The sequence below is a fragment of the Pleurodeles waltl genome, chromosome 10, assembly GCF_031143425.1.
Source record: "Pleurodeles waltl isolate 20211129_DDA chromosome 10, aPleWal1.hap1.20221129, whole genome shotgun sequence".
Lineage (NCBI taxonomy): Eukaryota > Metazoa > Chordata > Amphibia > Caudata > Salamandridae > Pleurodeles > Pleurodeles waltl.
In genome coordinates, this window is record NC_090449.1 from 258495953 (window position 1) to 258522688 (window position 26736).

At 44.4% G+C, this 26736-nt stretch overlaps 1 protein-coding gene across 3 annotated transcripts in view; it reads right to left on the bottom strand.

Annotated features, from left to right (window-relative positions):
* The window catches only part of NPRL3 (NPR3 like, GATOR1 complex subunit), a 334166-nt gene that overhangs the window by 293887 nt on the left and 13543 nt on the right, over positions 1-26736 (bottom strand). For all 3 annotated transcript variants that reach the window (XM_069210380.1, XM_069210379.1, XM_069210381.1), the window contains exon 2: positions 24828-24897. In XM_069210380.1, coding sequence (XP_069066481.1) covers positions 24828-24897 — 70 coding nt within the window. The remainder of the gene's footprint in view (positions 1-24827; positions 24898-26736) is intronic.

A 26736-nucleotide genomic window follows, 5' to 3' on the forward strand; every position in this document is an offset into this window, starting at 1 on the left:
AAAATGAATGATAAAAACTCTAAAATCACAAGTAGCATGTTTCCAAGTGAGAAATCAATAGAGAAGAGGCTTCATGTGCTTACCCTCAAGGGAAGCACACACTTGAGAAACAAGACAAGACTAAGGGCCTAATTTAGAAAATGGCAGACTGGTCACTCCATCCTTCTTATTACAAGTGCCACAGGATATAATGCGCTTGTAATAAGGGGGATATGGATAGTCGTCACATTTATGACAGAGTGAACTCATTCCACCAAACTTTAAATAAGACCCCAAAGCTAATTTCAGTGTGGCCACATAATGGTTTTTGCTGATGTCCTAACAGCTCCATTACATGCACAATAGCAGGAGACAATACGAACAGCCCTAGTACTTTGAGAGTACCATTTAGTGCTGCCATAAACCCAACATTTTTGAAAGGATTACGAGCAGCCTGGCTTACGTAAGGACACAAAGCGGGTGAAAAGTTCTACAAATAATATGCAAAGAGAGGTGGGAGAGAGTAAGGAGGACAAGCCATACCCAAAAGAAAGTAGGGTAAATATGAGGGGAGATCCGTGATTTTTTACAGCTATACCTGGCAGATGTTGGTAGGGGATCTGTTTCTTGTTGGATAAAAGGCAGAAGGTAGAAGAAACAACGGCTGGAGCCTTGTTCCACTCTTTTCCTACCAAAGGTTTACAAGGATTGCATACCAGTCAGGATATACCAACCCAAGCTTTAGAGAAGACGGCCTTGTGTTCCGGGACCACCCCCCACAAGATCTTTAGTGGTCGCTAAAAAGGCTGCACTCATACTGCTGCAGCAACAAACTGGCAGTTCACAAGCTGAGGACAAAGAAATAACCCTCTTTCCAATAGAGAGTGGAGAATGAGCCATGGTTAACAGAAACAAATACCAGACTGTCCTCCTTGTCAGAACTCTTACAAGGAATTGCAATAGAGAAACGCAGTGGCTGTAATTAAGCTGGCAAGGTTCAACATTTGTTGTGATGGATATTCCTCGAACTCTTTGGTGGAGTCCTGGAAGACAAAGTAGCCTAAGTCACATTTTATGGAGCGGCCTCTCTAGCTTTAGAGGCACAGCATGACTATTGGGGTACTAAGAGCAGATGCTTGAAAAACACTTGCACATCCTCTCTATTTTAAGGTAAGTTACACTTAGACTAGGACTTTATCTGGATGTTTTAAAATGCGCAGCAGAGGTTGGGGGATTATAGTTCTTACGTGGGTTACTGAATGGATTTTCAGCCTCTCTAGCTGCTATATGTTCTGATGTAGTTAGAGTAGAGCGTAACAGGAAAAAGCAATATCCCTTTCATTTCCATTCACAAAACTTTGGGAAGGTAGAAAGAAAATTTTAGTTACCTACTGTATACATTACAGGGAACAAAGAACGGCTGAAGGAGACGTCTTCTTTACTATTGCTTTTCCAGTGACATCAGCAACATCAAAGGGAAGAAGTCTTTGTCTCTTAAAAGATTTACCAAGAGGACCCAGTAAACTAGCAATTTGTATTTGTGCCTAACACCACTTTGAGGCATCTACTACTTTTGATATAGTTAGGCCGGGTATCTAGCCAATACAAACTAACTGAATGTAAGGCTACTAGTTGTATCAAAGGGCCTGCCTGTGCAATTTTTTTTTTTTTTTAAATAAATAAGTAATGCTTTCTTCATTGACTAGTCTGGTATTTTTAAAACTTTTTTGGAAAAATACTTGATGTTTTTAATATGCATTTTGTTTTTATGGGCACGATTTGCCTTTATAATCTAAATTTAAAAACTTAAGGGGCAAATCTGTAGGGTGACCAGTGAAGTTCACTTTAAAGCCTATTCTTGGGTGAAAAGCTACCCAAGTCTGTCCAAATAAGAACACTGTGAGACAGACTAGAGAAAAGCCAACAAAATCGAAGTCAAACACTCTGCATAGTTCTCCAGTCTCTGTAGCAGGGAACTCAATCTGAAACTGAGACCACAAAATTAAAAGAGACAAACAAAAATACAAGTTCATTCATAACTGTAATGGCCAGTAGGCCTAAGAATGTGGAAGCTCTACCACTCATCCTAAACTAAATATATTTTGGCCTTTAAAAACTTTATTAGGTTTAGAGGATAGATATCAGCATTGAGGGCAGTATAGTGGGCCAAATAAAGGACAACACAAACGTCATTATCACAACTGTGCATAGTATCAATAGGCATGAACTACAAGTCCTTACAAAACTCTGGCAACACTGATAAGGAAGATTGGCTTGTACGGCTGATTGAGCGATTTGGTTGAGCAAAGTTAAAAAGATGGTGCTGTTGTAAGATTATTTTAGCAATTACACAGGTACATTATTTTAGCATTAGCCATACAGCTTGTGCACTTTCATTCAGATACATGGCATTTTATTCCTTTCATTATTTTAGCAAAAGCTTTATTTTAGTGGAGATGTTTTTATTATTTTATCAGTTGTCCTGCTGCGCAGAATTTTGTTATTCATTTCTCTACATGACATTTTCGCTCTGTGCTTCACTCAAGGTTGAACATGATAAGTTTACGGGTTATTGCAGGCACAAAGCATTCATCATGTTTGCAGCTCCTATATACACAAATATATGTGTTGTCACATCAGGGCAGTTTTCTCAGAACACCAGATGTTTTATTACAGTATAAAACAGCTCATTGCCCCCTATACAATAGAGGGGAAGTCCAGCCAGTTGCCGTTGCATGCTGCACGCCGTTCTTGCAGTTTCTGCTGAGACCTGACGCCTTGCCTTCTCTGCCTACATGTGGGAGGACCCTCAGTAGACCAACAGACCTATTCTTTACCTACAAACACTGGTATGGGGAATAAGTTGCTTCTGGGTGCCTGATGGGAAGATTAGGGCTTACACTGCCATGCTCTTGTATAGAATATTAGTAGTGCAGGTAGGGATTCTAGAACCTTTATTGTGACAGAATGGTGGGACTTTTCCTACGTTTCACTTTCCTTGTCACTGTTATGCTTTTATTGTGTTTTATCATCCTTATAATCGCAATACATTTATTTTTACATAGAATGCAGTTGATTCAATAAAACTTATTGAACCTAGTTCTACTTCTGCTTGTTGTTGCATGTGGGAGACATATGTGACTGCGAGAAAGGGGTAAGACCTCTTCCACCACGGTTTCCTGAGAAATCTAGATGTCATGCGAAGGGCTACCACAAATCACCTTTACTCTTGGGTACTGGTGAGGTGCTGCTAGCTGGCCGGAAGGGCTAGGCCAACAGCTGTAACAAACACAGTGCAGGATTAGACTCAGTCCCCCGCACTTGGTGGTGCTGCTGCCCAAATCCAGCCGTCTCATTACTACAATGGGAGTCTCTAAGACAGTATAACCTATGGCAATGGTATTGGTCAGCCAGCAGCATCAGAGGAGAAATGTTTCAGAGATTCCTCATCAAGGAATTGAGAAAGAAAATAAATGTTAAGTAATAAAAATATCCTCACCTTAAGTTTTGGTGAAATAGACAATTACTTACAATGCTGCTCTTTTCCTGCCCCTCCTCATCACTCTTATCACACGTAAGCTCTTCACAAAGTGGCCAATTAAAGTCTACAACTAAGATACAATGCCTTAAGAGCCATCTCTTCTGATTTTGCAAGGCCTAAAAACTATTCTAAGAGGTTCCATCTCTCCTTTTTGCTATTTTTCACATGTCTCTTCCACTTTTTCATCCCAGTGCATAGGGTCCACATTACTCAATATTTAAAAACCCATGTCAAATGATGTTTATGAAGTCATACAGGTTTTACTGCTTTTAGTTTTGAATGCTGTCTTAAGATAAACTTGTCTGATATACCAATTTTAAACATTTTGAAACAAATATGGAAATATTTTTTCAATATTGATGTAGATATCCAGATATTATATTTTTAAATTCATTTAATATATATGTGGAATAACCTTCGGAATAATGTGCAATGGACAATTGCTTCCAAAAATGTAAATGTCTTACCTAAACATATGTTGTTAAGCCTGTAAAAGGCAAAATTGAGTTACTTATCTACAAGACTTCAGGTAACTATAAAGTAGTCTTTAACTCGGAGAGTATTGGCATTTGTTCTGCTGCTTTTTGTTCTGCATTGTACTGTTTTCTATACTTATTGTATCACCATAAATTGGACAGGTATACCCATATGCCCAGATGTGGGTCCTATTCACACCTGAGGAGTCTCTAACTAGGGTGAAACTGGTCCTGGGTTTCTAGTGTTCTGGGTCAGTGAAGATCTTGTTTGGAAGTTCGGGCTGGGCTGTTCCTATTTGAGCCTGTTCAAGACTGATTTGCATATAGCTGGGTACAAACTGAGGTGGCATTGTGCGCAAAATAACAATAGATCGGGGTGCGGCCCGAGTGAATACCGGTGGCTGAGATTAATTTAAGCATTCCATCCATCACGGTCTTGTATGCTTTTTGTTCTGAAGTATGAAATTTGGTGAAATAAAGAATGAGTTGTTTCAAGAGTACCAGTTGCCTTTTTGGAAGTTTAAAGCAATATGCTACAACAGTGGTCCACCCATGAGCGGCACTGGCATGAAAAGCTGTGCATGGGGGCACCGCAGACTGCCCTTCAAGAGGAATAATAATAGGTATGTAGGTACAAATATAAGAGCTATATAATGAGACAACTCTTGTAGCATCAAGAGCAGGTAAAAGCACGTCAGGTGGCTGCATCAAATGGGAAAGGAATACAGTTAAGGAGGTTGGGTGACTAAGGAAAGAAGAGTAAATGTGAGCAAAAAGCCCAGCTTAGACTGAAAAACAAAAATCTTTCTATGGACACAAATGAAAAGTTTATCACTTGGCAGGCCTCAAAATAAGAGCTGAATGAGGGAAGCACCAGAAGGGTAAGCACTAGCGAGGGGTCCAGTGACACATCAGTATTAAACGGCTCACGACGATCCCAGCCTGAGACTGGAGATCGGGAAGTTTGGTTGCTATGGATACCAAAGTTCAAATCCAGGGGGCTGCAGGACATCCTAAATCATTCACATGCATTAACAATAGTTGAGGCATTTGTAGATTCAAATAGTGTTGATTCAGAAGACATTGAATTGATTAAATTCCCACCAGCGAGAGGAAGTCAGAGTTCAGGTCCGCCGGTAATCACATTTGTCGACCAAAAGACACCATCAAGGATATTAGAGAACAAGAAACATCTGAGGACTTGGGGAACAGAAGTGGTCCCCTTTCGGGGGGGTCACTAAACCCACCATTGAGAGAACAGGTGAAGATGTAAAGGGATGAAGCCCGCGTCACCTCCATAATGGAGGTGCTTCAGGGGGGTAACCCTTCGGACACTCAATCCACATCCAATGAGAAAACTCAAGCTTCACCATCCACATTAGCAGGGAGGGAGCATCTGCGAAGTGACACCGTAAGTTAAAGATCCAGGCACCCCAGGCAGATTGGGATGGTTGCAGTCCATTCTCTCCAGGAGGGGTTCAGAGGACTGAATAGAGGTTCAACCTGGTACCAAGGAGTGGGTAGTCTAAGCATTTGCTCATAGAACATGGGAGGATTACAGCCAAAATTTGAAGACCCTGTTACGGTGGAAAACCTGAGCTCATTTGACATTACAATGATGCAAGAAACATGGTCCCAATGTAGCATCCCCCTATTTGGATTCAGGGAGGCTAGCACGCCAGCACAGAAAAGCATCCCTTTTGGAAAGGCAAGGGAAGGCTTGGCAGTTTATGTCAACGCCAACCTATCTATAAAAGCCACAAAACTACCTACAAGCAATCACTGGCTTTTGGCTCTGCTCCTGGACTGCTGTATGCCTCAATCAGGTAAATCACTGTTACTAGTAAAGGTGTACATCAACATGAAGAAGAAAACCAAAACAGATCACTCTCTGACCTGTGAGTTATGCTAAAGTTCAACATGCTGATATAAAATTCATGGTTATATAAAGACAAGTTCATCAAAAACATCACATATTTTAAAAACCTATGTCAGCATGCACATTGGCTTGTTTAAGGAGACTTCAAATTGAACCTGTTCTACCAGCCAAGTGAGGAACACAGCGAGGCCAAAGGCCCGCTTACAGTACAGAGCCTTCCCTATTACAAACGAAAGACAAGGTGGGGAAAAACGGTAAAAGCATGAGAGCTTGCTGGACTGATCGTGCTAAATGGACATCTGACAGGTGACACTCCGCCAACATGGTCCTGGGCAGCCAATAAATCGGTCTGCTACCTAGATTACACAACGATAAATCATGAATTATATACCAGCATAGTGAACTTTAGCATCACTCACAAGTCAGAGAGTGATCATCACCCACAATAAATAATTTTTGGAACTGGAAAATACCCTAGTAGGAGAGACCTTAGAAACCATCAGGCTCTTCACTCACAATGAATTAAACCCAATAAAAGCTTGGGAACATTTCACTAATTATCCTATTGGACCCTGTAGGAATGCAGTCATACCAAAACATATTTGTGTAAGGGGGGGGCCAAGGTCTGTAAACTATACAGGCAATTACGACGCACCCTGGATAATCTGAATTTTTAAAACTCCCTCCGAAAAGAGAGAAGAGAGCTCAAAAGAGAGATACAGGCACATAAAAAAATAAGCAGGAAGTTCTCTGGGCCATGCTCTAACGTTCAAAACAGGAAAATTCAAAGGAGTTCTGGAAGCTGGCCAATGACATCGAGAAAGGCCGCAGCCTTGCCCCCTTCTATTCAATTCATACATTTTGGATCTTTCACAGGCTCTTGATGAGTTGGCATCACATGCCCTCAGCCATGGTGGCACACCTTGTACAGATGACCTGCTTCTCCTCAGCAACACAAGGATAGGTCTGCAAAGGCTGATTCATTGTCTTGCAAAATATGCACAGGACAATGAGCTTGAATTAAACCTAAAGAAAACAAAGATGGTCTTGCTAAATTGCAGGATCCTGAATCAGCATAAATTGTGCCTTAATAGAGCATTAATGGAGGAAAGACGGGTGCCTCTCTACCTGGGGGGGTCAAGGTTGATTCTAGCGCCACATTTGCTCCTCAAAGAGAAGCAATCAAGGAAAAGGCCCTGGCTTGAAAATTTGCATTTTTTAAACTGGCATAAACAATTCAAGGCCATAACCTCCAACGACTGGCTGAAATAATGAAGGCAAAGTTGATTCCCACCCTCTCTCATGATGGTGAAGTGATGAGAAGTGCTGATGCTACCCCACTGGATAAAATGGTGGAGAAAGCAGACAAGCAAGTCTTCTGGCTGCTGAAATCTGCACCACCAGCTCAAGTCAGGTTGGATTTTCCATTGATAAAACAGTTGCTCGCTAGGTCTGGAGCGTTCATAAAATGCTGCCACAAACTGAGATCTGCTGTAAAGGGCACTCTAGCCAACCTGGTCTGGACCGAAATTAACCTCCAAGGAGGAAAAGGTTTATACAAAAAGTAATTGGAAGACAATTTAGAAAAGCTTGGGCTGGCGATCTTTAGAGCCTGGATACAACAACGGAACGGTTCAAAAGGCTCTAAATAAAAGTATCAAGTTTCAAAGTTGGCTTGAACAAGAAGCAGTAGCCAGACGCACTCATCGGAGGCTAGTGCTGAATTTCTATGACACTCAAAAGACCCAGCCACTCTAGAAAGCAGCATATTCTCTGACTGTCAAGAGAAAGTTGCTAGGATTAAGTCTAGTAGACCTTCTTACACTAAACTTTGCACCAAAATGGCAGGAAAGCAATTCTAGCAGGGATACTGGATGTCGCTTGTCACCAGTCGAATGAGATGTTTTTGCATGTTTTCTGTCTCTGCCAAGCCGTATGTGTACAGCGGAGGTCCTTACTGAGAAAGGAATTTGGGGTGCTAGGGCTAAGAACGTGCAGATAGCCGAAGTACTTCAATCACTGGACCCTAGGAACATGACGCTTAATATCCAGCTAGTGCAAATGCTGGATATTTTCAAAGAACTTGTTAACAAGATCTGCGTGTCTCAAACCGGGCCCGTCGAAGTCAGTGATGATGGGCTCCATGAGGGGAACATTGTGTCTCTACGTCCTAAACTAGGGTCATAAAAGCCAGTGTTGACGGGCCCCAGTGGGGTTTTACAGTGGCTGATTTCTGTAGCTCTGTAGTGTGTAAAATAGAGAGGAGGGTGCGAGGCTCTAAGGGGCGGGGGGGGGGGGGACTTAGGGGGGGTATTAGTGAGTCAAAGAGGGAAATCGCAAGTGGAGTTTTGATGTTGTAATGGCTAGGTGTAAAAAGCTCATTAGTCCCCATCCGGCTAAACCAAGAGTGTGACGCATGCATTTCTGCACTTGAAACTTTATTTTCACATGCACTTTATGGTTACAATGAACCACCGGGGAGATAACTATCCCGCCACATCAAGAATTTTATCACTTTATAATTGAGGCACAGAAGTACTTCTACGTTGACTGTTCTTGTTCATACCTAGTATCTGGACAGGGCCCCGAGGCATTGCCTCTGCAGGTGTAATTGGATTTTAATGATTTATGGTATCAGAATATGTTATTTGTGCTTGTTTTATCGATTTTAATGTATGATGTGCATTAGTGTGATGTGCTGAGCACAGGTTTATGGTTTTTGTTAGGTAATAAACATATTTACTTTTAATAATTCTGTGTGAAAACGGAAGACTAGAACAGTAGTTGCCTACCTAGGTGAGAAACCAAAGGTCACAGTTTAGCAAATATTTTATGTAAAAAAAAAAAAGCACCATTAATTTCCCAAACTGCAGATGAAAAAGAAACATCTCTGTATTTATTATGCAAGTCTTCCAGAAAGTTATAAATGACTTCAAAAAAAGAATATTTAGTCCTCTTGTGCTCTTTGGCGCTGGCCAAAGGATAAACAATAAAAAGAGGATAGCTGCAAGAAATACATGTTAATGGTCCCAGATTCAAAATACAAAAACCCTTCCAGAGAGGCACTAAGCACAACATAGTGTCAACTATATATGGCAGCAGACATGGTTTTAAGATCAGCTTAAATATTTCCGTATAGCTTGGTGCAAGACGTAAGTCATCAAGCAGCAAGCTTGGTAAGGCCAAGCCCAATTACTTGATTATGAAATCCATCCAAGATACTGTGCACATGGCAACTTCCTGAACAACACAATATATGGAAGAAGTCTGAGACACCTAGTACCTACATCAGGGTAATGCAAACGTATGCATTCAACTAAGCATTGACTTCTGCTATAGGAATAAAGGCAGAAAAGTGCACAAAAATGTAACTGATCAGCCGAATAACAGAGCAGTGCTTAAAGAACACTCCTCTTCAACTGCAGAGGAAAACAGTAGTGCATGGTAATATTAGCATCATGTTGCTAATAGTTAGATGCAGCTCTTCTTTGACCGTACTTCAATGTGTATGCTAATTCGCTTCATAACTCTATCAACTACTTCACTACCAGCAACGACCACAGCTAAATCACACACAAATACAGATGCTGGGCAAGAATAAGGATGTCACTAGAAAACATAATGCACATTTGTATATGTAATACATGATGGTTGTTTTGTCTGCCTGAATCTGTGTCACGCTGGAGCAAACAAATTCAACACTGGAAAAAAATACAGAGCTTTAGCTGATGTGTGTGCAGCATGGACTCTCCACTGACCAACTAAGATACCTTTTGAGACAGGGCACCCACATCCACCTTACAGCCAACTGACAAATATAAGACCACCACGAGAAGAGAACGGAAATGCTCAAGTAAGACAAACCAAAAAAAAGAGCACAACACTCCTTCAACTTCCAAGTGAAGACAACAGATGCTATTGATTGTGTATGGAGTATGCATCTGACATCAGCAGCAGAGATTGTGTAGTTTCCTTGCTTCAGGCATAAATCACTGTAAAAGCTCCAACATATGTTTGGTTGCCCCTCAGCATGTGCAAGTAAGCATTCCTAATAAAGATACACATTTGGTGGATCCAGCTGCGCTATGGGACAGATGAGATAATGGATAGCTGCGAGGCCAGCTCAATATGCTGGGCCACCGTGGTGGCAGAGATGAAGTGGTGCTGTATTTCCAGAATACAGTGGGGTAAACAAAGGGAATACCGGACATCCCTAGGATGCAAAGGAGTCAGGGGATCCAGTTACCTGCCTCATTGAGCCCTATGGAGTCTCAAGATGGGAGCCCCCATCCTTCTAAACTCATGTTGCCTGGACATCTAGCAGCACATCACTAAAAAGGGCAACCTAACATCTGGCTGCAGAAGAGTAAAACTAAATTATGAACCACAAACAATAATCATGGGAATGATATTCCTCTAATGCCATATCGCTAGCAATATCAAATGTCCATAGTTTTGTATGCCATATACTACAACAACTTTTAGTTGTGCGGTTGGGCTACATACAGAATTGGATAACAAAATAAAGGCTCTATCAATAACATATGTTTTTATTCAGTTCATTTACAAAATATTAAGGATATAAAACCAAATACAAAAAAGACATTAACATTCACCCAACTCAATCATTCCACATTCATGCCGGGCTAAAACCTCAAAAAATGCAGAGTGCAAAAATTACAAAAATAGCAATATAGTGAACCTAATATCATACACTTTATACAATAGCTAAATTTAATCCAAAGATTACATATTATTACCCAACATAACAGACTTTAGGGTTGATACAAATCAAACAATGTTGGTATAACTGTCTTGTACTCAGATCTAGAAGGAATTAATGTCCATGAAATATGATGATAATATTATGATCTCAAATGAGATTCAAAATGAACCTTTAGTCTACGCGCGTTTCGGTGTTCCTCTATTATGGGGGTCACCTTCATCATGCTGGTTCTTGCATCTCATTCCATGACACAAGCAGTGAGTCCTGTTGCACACGAGACTGGAGGTGGTGTTGGATACACATGGAGGGTAAAGGATGATAGTCAAAGCAGATAATGGAATAGGGAGTGTGCCGTTTCGTGATAAAGGAGGATGGATTTTTAATTGAAAACACTGAGCTGCTTGGAAATACTTTTGTTCAATGAATTTGCTATTTTGCTGAAGCTGCTGGCTGGATGTGAGGAGAGGTGGGCGTGGAGTATATACTGATTTATAGTAGAAATTTCACTCCCACCCTTTCATCCCTCTCTTCTTGTCCCTCTTTCTTTGTAGAGGTGGAGTGAAGCATCTCAATTGTCATCGATAATTTTCATTAGTGTTGTATTATTTTATCAGAATGGTTTGTAGTTGCTCCTGTCTTGAGTGACTGGCCCAATTTAGAGAAAAATAAATACTAAGGTTTTGCACGGTGACCACCCTCCTAAACACCCTGCGCTTACTCCTTACCTGCCAATATCCACTGTTACCCCCCCACCCCCATCTTTGCATACTTATTCTATTCTCTATTAGTCTCCCCTTACCGGAAGACCCTGCTCACATTGCTGCTGTCCTCTCTTTTTATCAGACGATATCTGCCATACCCCTCCCATTCCCCTCATACATCTCCCTCTCTGCCAGTTCACACGCCAAACCATTTGTTAAGAAAGTTCGGCAGCTGCATTTACATGTATAACAGCTTCAGCTATGTGTACTGTTGCCTTCACTGTGCTTATGTGTTGGACGTGCATGTTACGCACCAAAGGGCATATGCCGCCTTGGCCCAGTATGAAAAGCTGTATTTCCACCATATTATAATGTCGACTGTACCTTCCTTTTACGTTTCTGAAAAAAATCTAAAGATTAAAAAAATAAAACAAATGTTTTGCACTGGGAGGCTGTATTGTCCCCCACAGGATTTTGAACTAAAACAATATGCATAAATACATCAGTGTGAAAATTATCTTAAGCATGAAGAAAGTCATCAGGTCAGTCATGAACACCATCCACCACAAACTGCAGAAACATACTGTATGCAAATGTACAAGGGTCAATTTAAACTTATGCTTTGAAATGCATTGGCAGAAGGGAAGAAATTACAAAAAGAGTCTGAAGCCATCATCCTCCAAGGGGCATGAAAGGTTTAAAGCGTACTCTTGTACTTAGAGTAATAATAAGACAGGACGCAGTAGCCTTTTCCACACAAAGATCTAAACCTTTTGCCTTGAGAACCAGCAAATAAGTGTAAGGTCTGTAAAAGGAAGGAACGTACACTTGTTATTAAAGGTGCTCTCTGGTAAGGGATTGCTACTCACTGAAGATGAGAAAGCAACAGAGTACGGTTTTGTGTACCTCATAGATGCCAGTCAGTGTATTTGGGGCCCGAGGCAACTAGGGGCCTGATTAATTTGGTAGGGAGTTTGAGCACAGAAGGAAGAAAGTCTGAAAATGTAGCTTGAACATGCCGAAAGGTGTTCGGCTGGGATTTACTAAAGACACATAGGTGGTCATTATGACATTAGCGGTAAATGCCGCTTACCGCCGCAGTTACGGCCGCCAACATACCGTCATGGAGGCGAACATCCGTTCGCCATATTTTGACACACACCAATGAAACCGACACAATACTGCCACAAACACAAATCCGCCATACCAAAGGTCAGTGGTAAAGTGTCGGTACGAACACCGATACCGTTATGCCAAGAAAACAACACCCACCACACGACCCACAAATCACACGACGGACATTCAACGGCGGTAAACCATTGGCGGTAAACATCGGGGCGGTCAGAATGGCCACCTAAATACAAAACAACACAACATTGGCCAAAACGAAAATCACACAATTGACACTCATACACACACCACCCACCCCAACCCACAGCACTATAAAACACACACCCACATTACACACAACCCATTGCCAACACGAAAAGACCGCAATAGCTATTCACGCAAATCACAGAGGCAACTACACACACACACCACAACCACCCATACTCCTGTCACGCACTACACATCCCACACCCCACCACATTACTCAACACCCTCTGCACAACACACAACACCCATGTCCCAATTAAGGCACCCCCATTTCACAGATGAGGAGTTGCGGGTCATGGTGGAGGAAATAGACAGGTACAGATGAGGAGTTGCGGGTCATGGTGGAGGAAATAGACAGGGTAGAGTCACAGCTCTCCGGAGCACAGGTACAGCAAATATACATTAACAGGAAGATGGAGCTATGGCGGAGAATCGTGGACAGGGTGAACACTGTAGGACAGCATCCAAGAACAAGGGACGACATCAGGAAGAAGTGGAACGACCTACAGGGGAAGGTACGTTTCGTGGTAGCAAGGCACCAGCTCACCATCCAGAGGACTGGCGGTGGACCCCCCATCTCCTCCCCGACAGCTGACAACAAGGGAGGAGCAAGTCATGGAAATCCTGCATCCTGAGGGACTCACTGGAGTAGCCGGAGAACTGGACACTGGTGAGTCAATATTTACTACTTATCACCCCCCCCATACCTGCATGCCATCTCACCCCCTCTCCCCTGACTCCCATCACTCAACTCCATCCCACACAGTGCACCTACACATGTGACTAACCCCAATGCCAAGCCCTGTATGCCATACCAATGCATGTACAGCCCTCCTAGCCCTGAATGTACACCTGCCACCAATGCATGAGCAGCATGGAGAACTAACAATCCCACAATACATCACCATACACAAACAAAGGTGGCAGGGTAACCGCAATGATATAGGCGAAGCTAGGGATGAGAATATGTCAGAGACATGAAGCATAATACATCACTTACATCCCCACAGGTGCCCCAGCCAATCCCAGCAGCGAGGAGGTGCCACTACTATCCAGTCTCCCAACAGAAGATGCCCCCAGAGATGACAGTAACTCTGGACTTCTGGATCTAGATGACCTACATGGCCCATCAGGGACCACTGGTCAGTCGGCCACCCCAGCCCACTCCCAGTCCACCACAGGGCCTCCCCCTCAGTATCCAACATCACAGCACCCACCCAACGTCCCCATACCTCTGTCCCCAGGACACGTCAATCAGCAGTGTGCCCACCTGTACAGGGACTACAGCCCGCACCTCACAGCCAAGACAATCACGGTTCTGGGGTCAGTGGCAGTGGGCACACCGTTCAGGGGACACATGCACAGGGGGACAGGGACACTTGGAGGGCAGCTGTGTGCCCTGGGGAGGACTGCCCAGGAGGCACTCTCTAATGTCCTGCAGGCTTACCAACAATCACAGAACAAGATGGGCCAGATTCTTAACAACATGCAGGAGAACCAGCGGCTGCAGGAGGAATACCATTGGGAGATCAGGAAAGATTTGCAGGCCCTCAACACTACCATGGTCTCCATAGCAAGGGTGCTGGCTGGTATGGCCAACATCATGAGGGAATATACAGCACACCAGCAGGCCCCTTCATCTAGCCAGTCAACTGAACAGCCCACCACATCTGCTGCAGCTAGTGGACAGGAGGCCCTGCCACAGGACCCACAGGCCACCAGCACCCCTCCCTCTGCAGAAGGTGAACCACCCCGCAAACAGTCCCTGCAACCCAGACAGATGCCAGAGACACTTGCCAAGACCAAGACGACCACCAGGAAATGAGACCCTCCTGAATGTCCCCCTTGTGTTCCACTGTCTCAAATTGTCCACTTTGAACTGCCATTGCTCCCCTTCCTATGGCTCCTTGGACACTGGACCTGTGCTACAAACAGACTGGGCCAATACCCTGGACTTACCTCTACCATCACCCCATTCCATTGCACTATTCCTTCTATATATTTCACTAAATAAACACTCTTGAACACAATTTGAGTGATAGTGCTTTATGTGATGAAAATGTGCAATTATGTTCACAGTTAGATCTTGTGCAATTGACCTGAACTTTGTGATAGCATACAAATAATGACCTGTGGCCATCTGTAGTCATCACATCAGTACACAGTTGTAATAATACCAACATTTGCAAATTGAGAAGGCATAGGTGACAGTCAGTTGAGATGTAAAGGAAGTGACTGTAATCCTGCTACAGCCAAACTGAAAACATAAATAATTAGAGGAATGGTCAGTTCCACTGTCTCACCTGTGTGCCATTGGAAGTACTGCCATATTACTGATGTTCTGTTGTTCACACCCGCATCCTCTGCCTCCACATCCTCAATGTCCTCAGGGTCCACTGCTACCACAGGGGCATTTCCAATCTCCTCCTCCTGCAGATAAGGCACATGCCGTCTGAGGGCCAGGTTGCAGCATACTACAACTATCTGGCAGACCTTCTCAGGGGAGTAGCACAGGGATCCACCTGTCAGATGGCAGCATCTGAACCTGGCCTTCAGGAAACCTAAGGTACATTATATGATTTGCCTGGTTCGCCCATGTGCATCATTATGCTGATTCTCAGCCACTGTCCTGGCATTCCTTACAGGGGTCAGGAGCCACGACAGGTTTGGGTAGCCAGAGTCACCTGCAAGAATTGAGGGACAAACATTAGCCTTACACAGTGGTATGCGGGATGACTCCAGAAGGTATACACTGACATATCTTGGATGGGACTCAGGCTCACCAATCAGCCACACCCTATGCCTCTGTAATTGTGCCATCACATTTGGGATGCTGCTATTCCTCAGGACGAAGGTGTCATGCACCGACCCAGGATTCTTGGCATTGACGTGGGAGATGTACTGGTCAGCTAGGCATACCGTTTGCACATTGAGTGAGTGAAAATTCTTCCGATTCCTGAACACCTGTTCATTGTGGTGGGGGGGGGGATAGGGGGAGGGTAAATACAATATGTGTTCCGTCAGTCGCCCCAATAATATTGGGAATATGTCCCATTGCATATAATTTAGCCTTCACAGTGGCAAAATCTTCCACTTGGGGGAAAGCAATGTAGCTCCACATGTGTTTGACCAAGGTAGACAAAACCCTTGCCAGCACGACTGAGAACACTGGCTGTGACATTCCTGCTGCGAAGCCCACGGTCACTTGGAAAGAACCAGGTACCAGGAAACGGAGCACTGGTACAAGTTGCACAAGGGTGGGGATCCCAGTGGGATGACGGATAGCTGATATCAGATCATGCTCCAATTGAGTATGTTATGTTATGTTATGTTATTTTTATTTGTACCGCGCACAGCTGCCCCAGCAAAGGGGCGTCCCGGCGCTTTGAGAAGGTAAACACAACAGAGCACTAAAAGCGGGCAAAAGAAGACAAAACACAACAGATAAGCTTAGACAAATAAAAAGGTCTTAATAGCCCGCCTAAACTGAAGGAGCTCATCAATGGCCCGGATTTGTGGAGGAAGAGAATTCCACCAACTCGCTGCCAGGACTCGAAAAGAGCGGCCCCCAATTCTGCTCAGCTTAAAGCGCGGAACCACTGCTAAGTTCTGGCCTAACGATCTAAGAGTGCGAGAGGGAACATAAGGAATCAGCAATTTCTCCATGATTTGCGGGGAAGTACCCTTTAAAGCTCTGCGATTGTGGCCCTGTCTAGTCTATAGGTCAGTATTATATGCCTCTCCTCCAGTGTAGCCAAGTCCACAAGGGGTCTGTACACGGGGGCTTGCCTCCTCCTACTCCTCCGCAGTGGTAGGTATCTAAGGGACACAAGAGTGAGAAGGGTGTCACAAACTGAACAATGGATCCACCATCCCAGTGCAACTGGGCATGCATGTAATCGGACGATGTGAATGGCAATGTATGTACAGTTCACAACAATGACGTAGTTTCAAATATCTGATTGTTGCCCACCACCATGAAATGGTGACCGCCTGTCCTGTAGGTATGGACAGGCGAAAGTAATGTGACTCCGCCGGCGTTGGGCGTCATGGCAGAAGGCGGTCTTACATCACCGTGCTATTCCTCTTTGGCTAACAAGGGGCTCTATGGAGTACAGTATCTAATGAGAATCACCGGTGACAGTGTACACCGCCGCGGACCTGACTCCCATTTTCAATCCATACCCTCACTTGATTCCTGACTTCCCACGGGACAACACCTACACTGCGTGTGCTGCAGTGAGCTGTGTCGGGATCCTGCCATGGCCCGTGTGACCGGGGAAGGGCCCCTGCCTTCACTTTGGAGGAGTCAGAGCGCCTGGTGAATGGGGTTTTACCCCTCTATGGACAGGTGTATTGGCCTCCAGACCAACAGGTGAGTACACCATGGGACAATGCATGCGACAAGGTGTTAGTATGTCTGGTGGTAGTGTACATGCAGGGCTCCGGGTGATGCGTGTGCCAATGGAGATGGAAATGTAATTTGTGGGCCATATGTGTGACAGGCCGGATTGTCTGGTTAATGGTGTCTTCCTGTCTGTATTACCTCTTACAGGTCAGTGCCCATCAGAAGAAGGGATTGTGGTGTGCCATCGCCAAGGACGTGCAGACCCTGGGGTCTATAGCAGGTGGAGCACCCACTTCAGGAAAAGGTGGGAGGACCTGAGACGCTGGGCCTGGAAGACTGCGGAGGCCCAGCTGGGGATGGTCTCCCAACGAGGGCGGGCGCCCATCGGAACCTTACCCCCATGAATGGCCTGCATACTGGCGGTGGCCTACCCAGAGCTGGAAGGGTGCTTGAGGGCAGCACAGCAGCCACAAGGAGGTGAGTACAGTGATCGTGACAACCACTCTTTTGGGCTGGCATTGGATCGAGGTGGTGAGTTTCACTAAGTGGGTGCCCTTTAATGCCAGCTCAGACATTGCTGCATGGTCCATCACAAGGTAAATGGGCGAATAGCAAAATCTTGTATTCCGGCTAGGTGGCATTCCAGGACAGGGCTTAGTGGGTCCTAGGAGGGGTGCAGTTGGCGGTGGTTAGCTCTCATCTTGCTGTGGTACCTAGCCAATGGAATGTCAATGCGATGTATAGTGCCCCATCGTGGTCCCTGTGTGTGATGGTAATGCGTATGCCATCTGTGGAGTTGGTGCTGTAACTGACCCAGTGGTCCCTTTCTTTCTCCCCACCTATTTTCTTCTGTCGCCCTGTCCATGTGTGCATTAGCATGATCTGGCGAGGAGCAGGAGCACCGGCGACTGAGGGAGCTGCATTTCACAGGACCCAGGAGGCAGAGTCCACCGACGCCGAGGGGACCAGTGGGACAGAGGGCGAGGGGAGCACCACGGTGGAGACAGGAGGTGACAACACTGACTCTGATACCTCCTCTGATGGGAGCTCCTAGGTGGTGGTGGACACCTCTGGAACCACCCCAGCTACTGTTACGGCCGCCACCCTCCGTACCAGCACCGCCCTCCCAGTAGACCCCAAATGAGTTGCCCATGCCCGCTCACCCAGGAGGGTGGGCATCTCCTTTGCCCCAGGCACCTCAGGCCTTGCCCCAGTCACCCCTGCTGCCCTCACCGAGGAGGCTATTGACCTCCTGGGATCCATCTCTGTAGGGCAGTCAACCATAGTGAATGCCATTCAGGGGCTGGCATCACAGATGCAGCAATGCACTGCGTTCCTGTAGGGCATGCACAGTGGCTTGGCAGCCCTACAGAGATCATTTCAGACTCTGGCATCCTCTCTGATGGCAGCCAGTGTCCCTGTTCCTACCGTCCCCCCTCCAACTACCACTTCCCAGTCCCAGTCTCCTCAACCCCAACCGATCCCATGCACGCATACAGACAAGCATGCACACAAAACGTCAGACAAGAGTAGCACTGTCAAACACAGGCAGCACACTTCAGGTCACAAGCACTCACACAAACAACAGACACTTGCACACACAACCACATCCACTACCTCCACTGTCTCCCCATCCTCCTCCTCCCTCACAGTCACATCCGCACTCACACCTACATGCACTGCATCAACAGCCACCACCACCATCACCACATCATGCAGCACACACACCTCACTTGCAGACACCTCCACAACATCCATCCATGCGTACCCTTTGTCCCCTCCCACCCTGTCTGCCCCACTCCTAAGAGACACAAACGCAAACACTCAGACTCCCAACAGGCATCCACCTCACACACGCACTGTCCATGCACCTTCACCCAAGTCCAGCAGACGTACACCTCCGACAACCATTCCCTCAAACTCCACTCCCATCCCTCCTCCCACATCCCGCCCCAACGTACATAAGAAGCTTTTCCTTGCCCATCTTGACCTCTTTCCTCCCCCTCCAACTCCTGTCTGTAAGAGTAGGGTCCCAACGACCCAGCACAGCACCTCAACCAAACAGTCTGCCACTGCTCCCATCAAATCCTCAGTTGCTGGCACAAAGGGGCCCCAGATTGTGACGGCAGCCACTCCTACTGTGAGCACACCTCTGCCTCGGAAAGGGAGGACTAGGGTGGTGAAAACCAAGGGACAGGAGATGGGGACAGTGAAGGCACCTCCTAGTCCTGGAGGCAAGAAAGGGAAAGTTCCCACTCCACCACCAAGAAAGGGAAGGTACCTACTCCACCACCCAAGAAAGTGAAGGTTCCCACTCCACCAGCAAAAAGAGGCAAGAGGCCCCCTCCACTAGCAGTGGGCAAGGAGCCCTCACCTCCAGCAGAGGCAGCCAGGATAACACCTCCACCAGCAGTGGGCAAGGAGCCCTCACCTCCAGCAGAGGGCATGTAGGCCACCCACCAGAGACAATTGGGCATGGAGCCCCCTCCAGAACCAGTGGGCATGTTCCCCACTTCAGAGGCTGTGGCCTTGCACTCCCCACCAGGGACAATTGGGCATGAAGCCCCCTCCAGAACCAGTGGGCATGTTCCCCACTTCAGCTGAGGTGCCCCCCACCTCCTTTCGGTGCCTGCCCATTTCCAACATGATGCCTCTGCACAGTGGAGTCCGGATAGTCAGGAGTCAAGTTGGGCCTTGGACTGTGCCCTGTGGCCATGTGGGCCTTTTGTACTTTGGACTGGCCAATGTCCGTTTCTGAACATTGACAGATGCTTTTGTTTTCGCATGGACAATATGGTGGCTGTTGGAATGAAATAACAGTGTCAGTTAAACCTCAATGTGGTCCTCTGTTTAATTAGACGTGGGTCCAGTGACATTGATTTTAATCTGCAGCTGGTTGTGTGTATGGTGTGTGTGTGTGAATGGTGTGTGTTGTGCATGTGTGTGTCACTCTCCTTTGCCTCCCTCCCTCCCTTGTGTGTTAGGCGGCTGTATTCACCATCGTCGTCTTTATTGGTGTTGGTGTTCCAGAAGGACCATGGCGTAAAAGAACATCGGGAAGACTTGAAGTTCTGGTTTCATGGTGGCGGTGGAGTCCTCTGTGTACCTGTTGATGAGTCTTTCGTTTTCTGTGTTCTGTTTCTGCCAGGCTTTTGATGGCGTTGGTACCGCCCTGATAATCCTGGTGGTTTGCTGTGTCATAATGTGGTGGGCGGTACTTTGTCTTCCGCCTGGCTGTTGTTGGCTACCGCCGTGGTCAGTGGTGTTAACGCCCTGGCGGTTGATGTGGTACATTGACTGTCTATAGGAGGAATCACCGCCATGGTCATAATTTGGCGGTAATTACCACCAGCCAGTTGACGGTATTACCGCCACTTTAACAGTCACCGCCAATGTCATAATGAGGGCCATATTGTTTATCCATTGTCGATTTTGGTTTGACTTCTTAGTCAGCAATTTCAAGTTCTTTGCCAATAAGAGTATATTTGATTCGAAGCTAGAATCCAAAAGCAAGGAACAACGGGTGACATCTGTTTGAACTGTGTGATATACAGGGAAAAGCATTTAACAATGGCTAAAATAGGAGGTAAGAGGCCAATATCAAGAGCATCATAATATGGTCGAAATAGGCAATCATTAGTCGAAAAGATATCCTCGCCGGGCCGAGATTCTCAGAAGAACAGGGACAGAATGCAACAGGCCTTCTCATGTATGCACCCAAGATCTGAACAATATCCAAATATCCACTGGGTCTGTACAAGCCCTTCTATAATATAGAAAAGAGCAGAAGACGCACCTCCTTATAGAACACAACATCAAGATCCTGTAATCATCATTGAAAAATCAAGTGAACAAACGCACAAGAACATCTACACTGACACCTTCCCTCACTATGAAGTCATTTGTAGCCCAAATCGCTTGCTTAAGAGCATCAAAGTGATTTGTCCTAAAATTTGAGGCCAAACAAGTCTCCCAATTTCCATACACAGTGACTCTAAGGTAAACAACACAAAAATCCAACATGTCCTTGTATACCACGTTCATCAAGGAAATCCTGCCAAATAAGTACTTGAGGCTCTATGGTCATAACCTGGTAAGTTGTACCACTCTGTTCATTAACAAAGTTGTTTTTCAACTACCCTATTTCCAGGGATGTGTAATCTTTTTAGATATAGCTACTTGTCCAAGAGCCTAGATGCTTCAGAAATCTGCTTGTCCTGTAAAACAAATGCACTTGTCCATTTGATGCACCATAAAGAGGTGAAATAACATGGTAGCATTTTCGTTATATCAGAATAAGGATAACAGGCGCTCTGATAAGTCAGAGCTCATATTAGATCAAGGGTTTGATTCTAGCAAGGCTCTCGTCATACACCTTTCTGATTATACCAGACTCTGAACAAACTAGGAGTCCTTTCATCTCATCTCTGAATATACACAGCCTCTGAATATGCAGAGGCTCTGTTTATGAATGAGTACCGTTTAGACAAGTTTTCTGATCATGGTTGAACCTACCACACTTTCATAATGCCAAAGGTCTGATTATAGAAGGGTTCAGAATATAATATTTCTCTCTTTATTACTTTAGTTTCTGATGAATGTTGTGTACTTGCTGTAGCAAATTTAGCTGTCAGCATTCACTCAATTTGACTGAGTTTTACTGTAAATAAACTTACATTTTATATGGCCCAGTGCGACAAGTGGGGATAAAGGACATCGTCCTCATTCTGACAATGTCCACTTGACTACTATGTGTAATTCGTGGGCAGATCACTTCATCTCCCGGTGGCACAGTTTTCTTGTTTGCCATAACTGTGAGCACACTAGTAAGTACTATACATATACAAGTTATGGGTGATCTACGTATATACATTTGGTTTACATTCAAACATTGGTTTTGTGTGCAAGTAAAGCTAGTCACAAGGGTTGGATTACGCAGGAAGTTCCAGTGCTGTGTGAGTTTGAACACACTAACAAACTTACATGTCTAGAGTTTTTCGCAACTTCTCTCCAGCCATTCCCCATCTTGGAAATGTCTGGAAATTTGCTCCTGGCCATGGAAGGAATAAAAAAAAATTGAGGGTAGTAAGGGAGTTTCTTAATGGTAAAACAACATTTGCCACCTGAGAGTAAAGAGATGAACAATTTAACAAGTGATACCTTCGATTTGCAGATTTTTGCATGAGCACATATAATTCATGCAAAATTAAATCTACAAAAGCTTGTATAAAGTTCCCCGGAAACCTGCAACTGACACAGGTTTCCAGGATTACTTCTGAAAACTCTTAGTAACACGTGTAAGTCGTAAATCTGCACCATTGGAAGGTCATGGGTCTGCTGGTCCTGGTCTTCCTCTTCCTCAATTTAAGCACCCATCAAACAAGTTTGATTGTATGACGCTTTAGAGAAATGATATTTATACCTGTCCTTAAAATGCAATACATTTTAAAACTAAAACTACAGTGAAACTGTCCCTGACCTTCATTTGTTTTTCAAGTAGCAAATAATATTTGTGCAGGATGCTTGCTTACTGAATAAAGTAATTCTTCCATTTTTCTGGATGTGTTCCAAAGAAACATTCGAAATCAGCAGAAAGAGCTACAAATCGTTACAGTTTGCAAACACGAGTACAAATGTGTTTACTGTTACTAATGCTAGCCGAGTTTGCACCCTACTTTAGTTCTAGGAGTACTAACTCTTAACAGCTTTTGCTTTGAGTTAAATGGTCATATATACTATTTTGAACACTTCGCACCCATTGATGCACTTTTTTGTTAGCCGTAGACATCCCTCTTTCTTGCAACCATACTCTTTCACTGTAAACTGGAAGCTACTGACTAAGTAAATAAGCAGACCTGTTGGTCTGGAGGCCCATACTAGTTTTTTTGTCCAACATATGGCAACTCACGGGAGTTAGTTTCACTTTTTTTCTACACGGCATGACTGCCTTCCTGGATTGCACAGTACACAGTCCCATAAAGAATGGTGGCTACTGTCATCTCTCTAGATGAAGGAAAGACTGATGGTTTTCGGAGGCTTATCTGTAGTAAAAGGAATCAAGTCTTTTAACTTACAACAATGGAAGAAGTTCTACAGAACCATCGAAAATAATCGACTAAATCCTTCGTAAGTGGGATCCCTCACTTCTCCCAAAACATTTGTTTATGTGTACATGTTCAGAAGTCCATATGTTGGATGAGTAGTAGCTGCTAAGACAGCACAGTGACTGCAGCATAAGGAGAAGGTTCTATTTTAAATGGCACTGGCCTGGTGGACTTGTCCACTTGCATGTAACAGATTACATTTGTGGAATCCACAGCCACATCCTGCCAGACCTGAAGAGCTTACTGAAACAATGAACCTTCTAAATCAGTTTAATTCCTTAAGTAGCAGTGCACCGTAATCTTTGAGTAAGCCTGCCTCCAAAATTGTCTCCTGTCTTAAGCCTCGGGTAAACGTTAGTTATTATGCAGTTATCATGTACCTCGGGATTTATCAAAAGTGTTTTCAAGGATGTAAAAACACATTGTGTGTCTACTATACTGATGTAATTTGTACGGGGCTTGCACAACAAAACAAAAAAGGAACCCCCAATGCTCATTTCTGACAATCGTTGATACTGGTCTGTCTTGCAAATGGAAGTCCTTCACATGTCGTTCCACCTCATTTGCTTCAAATCCACTCGTACTGGAAACTCCAGCTTGGAGTCGCTGCAGAAACATCAGACTGAGTTGCACATTACTCTATCAGTGGTGACCTGTTGGTGCTTGCCAGGCCTTATCACCATATCCTGTGGTAGATAGAGAGTATTAGGCAGTACCACCTGTTTATTACTGTCAATTGTCTTCTCTGTACCAGGGTACTTAATGGTGCTGTTTGCATTACATGGACTCAAGGCTATCTTGGTGACCTTTACTGTCCAGCAGTAGCAGTGTTCGAGCAGCCATGGTTTACTGGAGAAAATGCTTAAGGGTTTTGGGTCAGGAACAATATCACAGTAGTTATTGGAAACGACAACGCTGAATAACCAGTCAGAGGTATGTCTCCTGAAGATAATCTATATGTTACACACATTTAGAATAAAAGGGTAGATTGTGTAGATCAAAATCAAATGTGTCTAGCCCTTGGGCACCAGAAATATCACACTTATTTCCTTAGGGAGTTTCTTCAACTATAATTATCGGTAGTATATGGAAAACGTGGTAGCAAAGAGGCTCAGAACTGCAGGAATTTTACTAATGGCTATTTTTAAAGATACAGTCAACAAAATAATGAGTAGCCATGGCTGCACGACCGAGTTAGCATCTTTGGCTACTCTTATTGTTCCACTGACTGCACCCTTAAAAGGAGGCAGTAGTAAGGTAAGTCAATTTAGTGGCCTCCAAAGCCAGAGCAAATGCATGTTTAGGCCCCAAGAAGTAAAGTCACACAGTGCAGGGGGAAATGCCCTTCCTTCACAGTGGCTTCAACCAATTTGTGTATCAATAGGTTTGGTGGTGCATCCAGACTAATGAATCGGAGCTCCTGGGAAAGGTTCCTGGGTCAGTATATGCTAAATGGTATGTTGCGTTAGGAGTTTTTTGGTGCCCCCATTCAAGTGGGGCTTCACCGGCCCCTATCATAAAACAGGCCAATCCTGGTCAATTGTCTTTGGTACCCAAGCAGTCTAAGCTGACTGAGAATGGTAGGGCCTACCTCATATCCTTAAAAGTCCAATATCTCTGGAACTAAGAGTCACTATCTGTAAGATTGGACATCCTCTTCACCTTATCCTGTGCATTTCACCAAAGGTGATCTTACCTGGAGTCTCCATCTTGATCATCATTATTATCACCAGAATGGTTCAAGGCATATCGGCTCCGGGGTGTGCCTGAAAGATAGAGTACATATTTTGAGCCATATCCTGCAGATCATTTGTATAGCATATGTAATTCCTGAACAGTGTTATAGCAAAAATGGTTCAAATCAAAGGGTGTCAGATCAATCGGAATTAGATTACTTAGGACTCAGGGAAAGATAATGCAGAAAACTCTACTGCACACCTGCTGATCAGCTAATCTTCCATCTTGTTCATAAAGAAGATACAGGTCCAAAGTCACTTCTATGTAGTATTCTATACATGTAGGTCATTTAGCGGTCGCAGCTGCAACGCCTGGCTTGCCCCTCACGTCCCCCGGCACTGTCTTTGTGACTCTTGGCTTCAGAGGTATCAAAATCAGTCCCAGGAACAAAGGGGCAGTTCATTTGTATAGATGTCATTGGGGCTCCAGTCTACGTTTTTTTGCCAATTTTTTGTATTACACTACTAGTGAATAATATTACATTATTCATAGTCAATAATATTATATTATGAATTAGTAATGTATTGAGAACAGCGAGTTAGCTGGAATGGGACCTTACATGGCAACGGACACAAGTGAAAAAAAAAATTCTGAATGTATGTTATGAGTGCTTGCGAGTGAGACTGTATTTATGTGAGATTGTGTATGTGTGAATATGTGTACGTGTAAGCATATGTGTTTAAGTGAAAGTGAGTGAGTCAGTGACATGCAATGAGTGTATTGCGTAAATTGGCACTGGGGCATCCGTAGCAAAATGCTAGCACTAGCACACTGGAGGTAATTATTGCAATGGGGAGGGCAATCGTGGCGTATGTGTAGGGGCGACAATGACAAAATGCTGAGCCTGACATACTGAGGTCATTTTTTACATAAGGGTCACCCATGGTATATGGACGGCATTAATGATCAAATATTGGCTCTGTTACATTGAATGTAATTTTTGGCCTAACAGGTCTGCCATGGCAAAATACTGGCCCTAGCATAATGGAGGTAGTTCTGGCATAAGGGGGCACCAACAGCACAGATCGGAAAAATGGGTCAGCTCCTGGGAAGTGTCAGGCTTCACTGGCTTGGTGCACCATGAAAGGACTTGAATGTTTAAGGACTGTCCCTTCAGGGTCTATGTTTTTTTTAACAAATTTACTGAACGTTGTGCTTCAGAATGCGCTATCTGACCTCATTTGTTTTCAAAATGTTCACTTTGGCAGGAACCCCGAGCCCTCTTAGAAGAGGTCTGTCTCACTTTCCTCATTCGCTTCCTACAATCCAGGACTAGTATTACATCCAGACCTTTCAAATATCATATCAGCACTTTACTATAGGTGGTATCTAAAACAGAAGTGTAAATGCTGTCTTGTTTAATTATCTCGCCAATACTAGGGTGCTTCAACGATGTCACTTATGGCGATGTCACCATGATTAAGGCCTAGTGAAATACCGCCTGGTAAAATTGCGGTTCAAAACTAATATGATGTCACTGCCTTTGATGTCATTACAGACAAAGGGCATGTGATGCCACTTCCGTTTTCCTATGCATTTTTGTGAATCGACGTTCATGATTCTACATAATACCTTCAGTAGCTAACCCACACAAAGGGTTAAGTGACATTTACAGAAAGAGAACGAAACTTTGATGGACAAGTACCCTTAGTGGTTGAATCAAGGAATACCAAGAAACATGATAAGGAAAAGAGTGCATTAAAATTTGCCCTGACAAATCTAAATGGAATCCATGACAGGAATGTAGCAAGAGGAAAATAAATTAGGATAAGAAGGATTATTATTTGGTTTTGCAAAGGAGACACTGCAAGCCTCACAGCAAGATAAGTTGAAGGCACAGAACACCATCAGCACAACAATTTGAAGAG